Raw genomic sequence first — 9283 nt, 5'->3', positions numbered from 1 at the left:
ATTTTGTTATTCTAATATGGAGTGATTTGCCAAAATTTTTTTAGTCTGTAAACTACTTTTCGGAGTTCTTGTGTAAAATGACATACACTATATCAAACACTTTTAATAGTAAAGTATAAACCTGGTCATAAATTTAATTTTTGGAAGTAAAGCATCAAAGTGTACTTTCCTTGCATGCAAAAAAACCTTCCTTGGTCTTTCACAATGACAATTATTAATGGTTTGGGTTTTTTTAAAAATAAATGAGGTCCTGTCCTCCAGATACCTACTTTAGATCTAAGGAGAGGGCCTGTGGCCCGTACAGAAGCCTGTGAGCAGGACAATGTAGGTCATGTGCCATTTTATTTAGCTAACAGGTATTTGCATTTTCATAGCACTGGGAGACCCAAAACTAGCAAATACCATTACTACCTACTGTAAAAGCTTTACAAAGACTATGAGCTTTTACGCTTGAACATGTAGTGTTTGACTTGGATAAGACTCCAACATCTCTGTGCATTGGTTTCCCAGTTAGACTGAATTGCACAGTGCCCTTAAAGCTCTTAGAAATTCTTCACTGAGAGATGCTGTACGAGTGCAAAGTGTGGCTATTATTAGGCTACAGAGGAAAGGGGATTATCCAGGATAATTTCTTGCTCTTGTCTTAATTGGCTTCTCTCTTGGTAGCTCTTTTAATCTGATTCCGTTTGTTTTACTTGTGACCATAAATGAAAACTTTGATATATTCTTGTATGAGTGATGTCTCCTGTAGAACTGTTCTTAATGATTTCTCCTTGAATTCCTAAAAGCACCTATCTTGTCCCAGCCAAGCGAGATCTGTGTTGTGGAGGTGCACCTAACGGGCACCAGCTTATCGAACCTGATGGCTGTTGAAGTGACCTCTGCAAAAACTGTTTCCTGTGGCCTGAGAAAGATCTACCTCTGTCGGAAAAAATCAGTCCATACGTCTGCTCGTTTCAATAAGCGCAACATCTAAACAGCTTATGGTGTGATCTGTGATGGCAGTAGGCATGGTGCTAGAGCAGAAAGAATGCAGTTTATCCTCACGTCTTCTCAGTCGATTACGCAAGTGCTGTATATAGCCCATTAATCTTAATGGTGAAAGGGAGAACCAAGAAGGCACGTAAACATCCTTAAGCTTTGTGGTGGATTACTTCATGGCTTGTTTACCAGTGAATTGAGCTATTCGATAACAGATCATTTTTAGCTTTTGCTTTTTATATGTGTAATCACTGACTAACATAAAACTCAGGAATGCTTCACGTGATGCTTACTTTGTGATTCTAAGATCAAGCCTCTCCTTGACATTTGTTTCAAACCGTATGTATTATGTCCTCTTTTAAAATTGAGTTCTCTGTAGTTAGAATTGCTAATCAATAAAATAAATACTTTTTTCTTAATAATGTAACTTTTAGTTGAAAACTTACTGGTATGGCTACCAGTTGTAGTATGTAACTTTATTCTTGTGTGTCTCCCCAGGTAATGGTGATCATGTTGTATGTTTCCACTGTGGTGGAGGATTGCAAGAATGGAAGGAAAATGAAGACCCATGGGATCAACATGCTAAATGGTTTCCTGGGTAATGTATTTTTTTACTCTTTTCTTGTTGCATGTCTGACTCTTATTTATAGTATATTATGTTTCAATTACAGAGCATACTAGTGAAGATTTCAGAAGGTTGACTATGGCTTAACAATGTTTAGATTTATGAATATAACTTTTTGATTTTGCCCTCCTCTACTTCCTTCGCCTTCATTTTTGCCATTTTTGCCAAAGGAATATCAATTATCATCCATGGTTTATATTTTTCCTTTTCAATAAGTAGAAAAGAGCTTAAGGAAAATTTTGCATGAGGTCCTTATTTTTGTTGTTCCGTCTGTTCTACCTTTGGTAGTCCTGCAATTATATGTGTAGTCATCTGCATCTGCTTTAATATTATATTGGAGGCCTCAAAAGGGGACATTAACCTAATGTCTTCTTTGAGAGGTGGGAGTGTGTGGGAGAGAGCTAAATCTCAAGAGGCCAAGGGCACAGACAGCTCATTAGAGATGATCCGTCTGAAAGGGTGCCCTGAAATGGTACCTTCTGAATAACTTCACTTTTAAGTCAGTGTTGTTTGTGTGTCGGCTTGTTGTAGGAATTATGAAAGGGAAGAGTTCTGTGTCTGGGCTTAACTGATGTCTCAGCTAGCAGAATCATGAAGTTTTGTGAATATGTATCTGATTTTTTTTTCTCATTATACAAGCACTACATTCTAATTGTTACTTTACTAGCTTCATACTTGCCAGAGTTTTCTAACTTAAGTCAGAATGCAAACTGACTAAACTTCTGTCATGATGCAAACAAACCTGAAGCAGTCAGTAGAGGTACTGAATTCAAAACACACTTATGCGCAGTTTTAAAGGATTGAAGAATCCAAACCCAGAAGCAGTTTTTAGGAAGATTGCCAATTTTGTCTAAAATCTGTCTCAAGGAAAGGAAGAAGAGTATATCACTCATTTTCTTACAGGTGAATAAAAGCTATCCAAGTACATCTTTTATGTGTTAGCTACCCAGTTTGTCTTCTGTGGTGAAAGGCTCTCTGGAAGCTGGGAGTTAGGATGCATGCATTACTGGATCCATTTCTCAGTAGTGGTACAGGCAGCTTTTAATTATTAGTCTCTGCCACTCCAAGTTTTGGGCTTGGTGCAGTGGATAGTTAGGACACTTTTTCGTACTACATTTCACTCCTCTTCCTATGGATTTGCTTTTGGTGTGAGTCCCTTAAATTATGTCAGATTTGATGATTTTGTCTCAGATCATCGGCTGTCTCATATGGAGCTTTTGCTTGCCCACCAGCTTCAGTGGCAACGTTTCAGGCTCTCAGCACGCTGTGTCTGTTAGCAGGACACCAGGAAGGTGAAAAAACTGCTGAAGCTATAGAACTATTGTCCAGGAGTTATGGCATTCCCCGAGTCTTCTGCTAGGGAAGAGCTCTGCCCAGGGGCTAAGGCTGGTTGAAAAACAGTGAAAGGAAGCATGCAGGGCACCTGCCTGACTAGTGGCTGGTTTGCTTTGATTGCAAAAGACTAGAAGAACCAATGTCTTAACATGTTTGCTTTTCATTAGAGTCTTTATTTTTATAAACCTCTGTCATCAGCTATTGTGGCCAACAAGTCTTAGGTTTCTGTTTCACCAAAAATATGGAAAAGTACTTCTGAAGTGATCAAGATATTTTAGAAAAGTTTTAATGGCATTACTGATGTTGAGTAAACATTTAGAGATTTCAGAAGCAAGCATTCTGTATGATGTGGGAAATGTATCAAAGCTTTCCAAAGTTAAGTAGTCAATTTTTGTTTGCTGCCTATGTGGTTTTATTATAATGAAATATTTTCATTTATAGGTGCAGATTTGTGAGAAAGGAAAAAGGGATAGAATTTATAAATAATGTTCACTTAAGAGATGGATGTAGGGATTCAACAGTAAGTGTCTTCTTATTAATAAAATATCATTTTGTTAAAATAGAAAACAGTCTTAACATGATTTTCATATGAAGTTACTCTCCTAGTCACCCGTGTATCATTTAGTCCTCCTGCTGCTTCCTTCGCTGGCAGAAAGTAAAAGACATGAAAGTATGTTTTGGTTGTGTCAGCCAGGGTTTACAGATCGCAGTTCTCCTTAGCTGGGTTATGGATCACAGTAAGGTTCCTTGTACAGGTTGTATATTTGGTACTGAACAAGTGCTGATTTTTTAATAGCCTGGGGACCTAGGGTTTACAATGATTAATTTCCTTACTCAAGTGTAATAGATAATTTTCTTGTTGGTAGAGCATTGTTAAACATGTATGCAATCTCAATGCTGTTTTAGAATTCTTTGATAGGCAAAGAATCATGTACATGTGATTATAGCCAAGATGGGTTAAAATCAAAATTTAAAACTATGGGAAATATAACAAAACACTGATCCCTTTTCTGTTGTTCAGAGCAGATTCAGCTTTAATCAATAAAAGAACTGAGATCATAGAGCTATTTTGGGCCATGTAACTGTATGGATTTCCTTCTACCTTCACCAGAATTGTAATTTTGTCTGTTTGTATTTCGCTTTCAGACAGAAGCTGCTGAAGGGACGATACTTCATAAAGGTATCTGTTTAAAAAGCAAAACAAACACCACCACCCCCCATTTTGGAATTTTCGTATTCGCATGTGTAGCAAAGGAGATGGTTAATGTTAAAAATAGCCCTATTACATTTTTAAATAAAGCAGGACAGGCAAATTGTTGGATGATACTCTTCTGTTGCTTCATGGCTTCTAAAGAACTGCAGAATTAATTTTATTTCTCTTAGAGGAAGTCTGATCATGGTTGGATAAATATTGTAAAGTAAAGATTGTAAACCATGAAAAGAAGTACATAGAGGATGCAGTCTTTTATAGCTACTAAGTTTGCATCAGGTACTCAGTTAGTAGTGCTGTGGGATGAATGTTAAAGAATACGGAACTGAAACAACCACAGTTGCTTTTCATGAGGCAGGAAGAGTTGGTCTGTTAAATGGCAAGGACTAGGAAGCTGAGAAAGCTTAAACAGCTTGTTCTGCATTCCAGTATTGCACATTCTTGCAATGCTTTTCGCAAATACCAAGCAATAAAAAGACAAGGCAGTTAAAGCGGCAGTAGGAAGATGGTCAAGCAGCTTCATCTCAGGGAGTGATAACTGTTGCTAACAAGAGTGATTACACAAAACCTGTTTCGGAAATCTATGCTGCTCATTTGTGAGGGTGAAAAGTAGGTTAAAAATTTTACTCTTTGAACAGTCTTGTTAAGAGGAAATTAGTCAGTGACATGTAATAGCCGTGTGTCTTATTTCTGTTCTTCTAAGAAATCTGTTTGAAAAAATACATTGAAAAGAGGAACTGAAAAATAATTTCCCAAAGTAGGATTGTGACTTACCGTGGATAGGTTTACTTGATTGCTGATTGTGCTGTGTTTTGGTTTTGTAAGTTCAAATTACTTACTGGTTTCTCTCAACATATTTATGATTTCTTTTTTTTTTTTCCCTTCCTTGAACTAAAGTTAATGTAATGTTACCAAATACTTTGGTATCAGTTGTGCCTTGGAATTTTGGATGAATTTCAGTTATGGAATTTTCAATGGTAATTATATAAAACATTTTATTTAACAAGTTGAAGTACTTGATTTGAATAGCAAATCTAGGAGGGTTTCTATATTATAAATGGATGAAGGGAGACTAGGAAGGCTAGGATAAAAGACGTCTCAAGTATGTAGTTTTGGGTGTTGTGACAATGCAGTTTTTACAACTAGCAAAATTCTCAAATTGGAAGTATGGTTCCTTTGGCTAGGTATTTGTGAAGGTGACTTAGAATAGTGTAGTGAATACTGTCTGATTCATCAGATTCATTCTTGTTAAATTACTGTTTTGTGTTTTGTTTCTAATTTCTTGTTTTAGATGATCTCTTACAGAATCCTGTGGTACAAAGTGCCATAAACATGGGTTTCAGTTTGTCTGAGATTAGGAACACCATGGAAAACAGATTGCAGATGTCTGGAGAAAGTCACACATCTGTTGAGGATCTGGTAGCAGACTTAAGTGCTCAGAAAGAAAATACAAGGGAAGAAGGACCAAATGAAATCCCAGTTGAGCGAGATGACCTTATTCAATTACAAAACCTTTGTGTGTACTTTCATATCTGCTCTTTAGTTTGTGAAATATATCTTATTGTTACCTGTTTATTGTACCCTCTGATCCAAGTCTTACTTAAGGTGAAGTTACAATATTGCAACTTAAAATTCAAGAGATTTATTTTTGAAAAAAACAAGTCAGGAGACTTGCAATTTCAGACAAGCATATGAGTGAATGAATTCCTAGGGAGGGAAAAGACCATCTGTTTGGCATGATAGGCAAAGATCTTACCAGCCCACTATATTAATAAAATTTTTAATGGATATTATGGGGGGAAAAGAACTTGAAGTAAGATGGATGTTATTTCCCTGGTTGGCTGTGCAGAGCTTTCCCCAAATAACAGGGGAAGGTGTTAGAAGTTTGTATTTTCAAATGGGGCATACTGGAATAACAAATTGCTTATGTGCAATGCAAAATGGATTCTTTCTGTATTGCAGATTTTTAAGCTTTTGAAGTATAGGCATTTTGAAAATGGGTGCTGGGAAGAAAATCACATCCTTGTTCTTTTCATTGAGGAAATTCTTTGGGGGAAAAAAATACGAAAAAAAAACCCCAAACCCAACAAACAAACAGCAAAATCCAAATTACTTAACCAATATCAGTGAGCCTTTTTTTCACCTTCTCTACATATTTCGGGAAAGTTGTCAGTAGGAAGGCTGTGAAGAGAATGGTTCCGGATTGAATATGCATATCCTAAATTCTACAGATATTTCAAGCTCTTGCATATATAGATAGCTGAATTCTCTGCTTACTCTGGTCTGGGAGATGTAATGAGATAGCAGCGTGGTTTCCTATCTCTTGTAATTTTCTTTCTTTTTAAAGGTGTGATCTTTAAATCATATGAAGAAAACCTTGTCCTTGTCTGTAAAGAGGGAAGAAAAAAAAGATTCAGTAGTAGTAGGGATGTTAACTTTTTTTATGTGTTTATTTTCCTTAGATCTCAGTACTGAGGAGAAGTTACGGCGCTTGCAGGAAGAAAAGCTTTGCAAGATCTGTATGGCTAAAGACCTGTCAGTTGTCTTCATTCCCTGTGGTCACCTAGTTGCCTGTAAGGAATGTGCTGAAGCACTTAATGAATGCCCTTTGTGTCGTATAAATATTGTGAAAAGACAGGAAATTTTTATGTATTAGTGAAATAGACAGCACTGTAGGTGCAAACATTTCCTGCTTCCTTGCTTTAAAGACCTGTAAGGTAATGTAAAAAATTCCAGGATGTAATCATATGACAGTGTTTAGATTTTTCTGCTGTCAGAGTCTACATACGCTTTAACATTTTAAAAATTATTTTCCTTAAATGAATTTTTGTATGTAAAAACGAATATTGAGAGGACAATGTATATACTCTGTAACCTTAATTCACAGGCGTGATGTAGGAAAGCTTAAGTCATACAGAGCTTTATTTATATGACATTCCTTCACTTCACTTTGGCAGGACTCTGCTACTGAAGTTTATGCAAATACAGTTGTGTAAAGACTAATCCAGTATATAAAATTTGTAAATAAGTAAATGATTTTTAAAATATTATATACATCTGTGTTATATCTGAGATTTTGGCTTCTTGAAAGTATTATGTAAGATTAAAGTTATTATTTCTGTAACTTTGGTTGTGGCATAATTCAGTGATGACGTGTAAACCCGCTGCTGCAATATTTCACCTTACACTTGCTACTGCTACTTTCTAAGTCTGTCTGTTGTGATATATAATTCCTGTCTCCCCATTTATTTTTTTCTGGTTTAGATTTATAAATTGGCTTCAGTAAACTGGTTTTAGCTATCTGGGGTTTTTTCCACAAAAATCCCTCTGGATATAAAATATACATTAATTTCATTGCTTAAAAGAGAACTCGGTGGAAATGAAAGAGATTTTATGTACCTTATGCCCTTCATGAAAGGAGCAGTCTTGTTTTATAATTGATCCCCTACACACAAAGCTGGTCATTGTTTGGTATTTTTCATGGGTTTGTTTTTTTTTTTTTTAACATTTAACATTATCCATACTCATTTATCTGCTAAGACTTTGCAGTACTTCTGTTTGTTTGTCTCTCTTTTTCATAAGAAAAGATTAAACTCTTCTCTATGAAAATGCTTTCCTTTTTTTTAATTCACTTGTAATGTTAAGAAATATTTTTGTTCTTGTCAGTGTGCAGCATTTAAATTAAAATACTAAGAGCTAGTCTAGTGAGGGTCATCTTAAAATACTTCGAACTATTTTTAACTGACGGATCCTCAGATCATAGCTCTGTGTTTAAATACAGCTGGTTTATGATCACTACTTAATTATATGACTTTCTTATTTTGTGGAGCTACCGATATCTTCTGTTATTTTTTATCTTTGAGACCTACACACTAAGAGATTTAGAATATAGATTGTACAGAATATAGTTTTTCACATGATAAAAGTTTTAAATCCAATACACAGAAATTTAATGTCTACTTGTTCTATTTTTAAATGTGCTATGAATATATGCTAGTGTAATGTTATAAATAATCTTTGAAATAAAGTGCAACCCAGTTGTTCCTTGATTAGCATATTTGGTTCTCATGTTAAAAAAATCATAGTGAAATGTTGCTTTCTGTTGTTTTTTTTTGTTTTTGTAACTTAACTGTTACTAATTGAACCTGAGTGTTAAGGATGACAGATATATTTTAGTTGGAGAGGAAATAAAAATCTATTGCTTGTATAAATTAAAGTTTGATAATTATAAAATTAAAATATGTTAATTTTACTGGATTGTGTTAATAAATTAGAATTTGGTTCTTAGGAATATACAATGACTAGAAATTGATAAAGAATTCAGCGCAGAAAGGTTTTGTGCCTTTGTGAAGAGCTTAGTGTTTCAGATAATTCATGCATACAAGGTTTTTTTCATACAGGCTTATTTTTAGATCCCATTTTCACTTACAGGGAGGGTTTTTTGTACATCTGAAGGGAAATTAAATGGGGGGTGGCCTATGAGCTGGCGTATCTTGCCTGAAATAGCTTGTTTAGTTAATGCTGCATACCCCGTTGTGCTGACTTGCTTAAGCAGATGGTTCGTTACCTAACCTTGACCTAAGTCATGTGAGAGAGACTGGGTGAGCTGGATCCGACTTACAGGCTGCAGAACTTGGCACGCAGGTCTGGGAAATAGATTGACCAAATTTTACTTAGAGCTGTTACAAAACAAAATCCTAGTAAGGAGATGGTTTTGGAGCATAGTAGGTAAAGTGTCCAAGAAAAGCCTGGAAGTAGGTCACAAATAGTATCTTCTAATCTGAAAGGGAGAGCAAGCAAATAGCATAAAGGCTTCATCATAAAGCTTGTTAACTTTTAAAAGGTAAACTGTATCCCTTACTGTAACTTTTTGCTAAATGATATAAAAGGTACAGCTCTAATAGCAATTCTGATTTTAATCATTTAGAAACATTAGAGTGAAACCTTATCAGTGAGACAAAATAACTGTTCTGTAGGTTTCAGGTTTTTTAAAATATATAATCAGAGTTCTATTCAGACTAAATGTGAAAAGATAATTAGTACAGTCATCAAATTTTGACAGCTTGAATTAGGAAGATGTTTTTTCAACTTACTTGATTTTGTATCTTAGAGAAGAAATTCCATGAGTGTTG

General features: G+C 35.3%; 1 protein-coding gene across 1 annotated transcript; it reads left to right on the top strand.

Moving 5' to 3' along the window:
* Positions 1–1479: 1479 nt before the first annotated feature.
* BIRC8 (baculoviral IAP repeat containing 8) lies at positions 1480–6807 on the top strand (the record flags this gene model as incomplete). Its single annotated transcript, XM_009868120.1, has 5 exons — positions 1480–1579; positions 3383–3461; positions 4088–4121; positions 5443–5667; positions 6614–6807. Coding segments are annotated over 5 exons (632 nt in total), but the record flags the coding sequence as incomplete, so codon positions are not given.
* Between the last annotated feature and the right edge of the window lie 2476 nt (positions 6808–9283).

Source organism: Apaloderma vittatum, unplaced genomic scaffold (genome assembly GCF_000703405.1).
Source record: "Apaloderma vittatum isolate BGI_N311 unplaced genomic scaffold, ASM70340v1 scaffold40864, whole genome shotgun sequence".
Taxonomy (NCBI): Eukaryota; Metazoa; Chordata; class Aves; order Trogoniformes; family Trogonidae; genus Apaloderma; species Apaloderma vittatum.
Note: the sequence above shows the minus strand (reverse complement) of the source record. Positions and strands in the feature narration are given on the sequence as shown.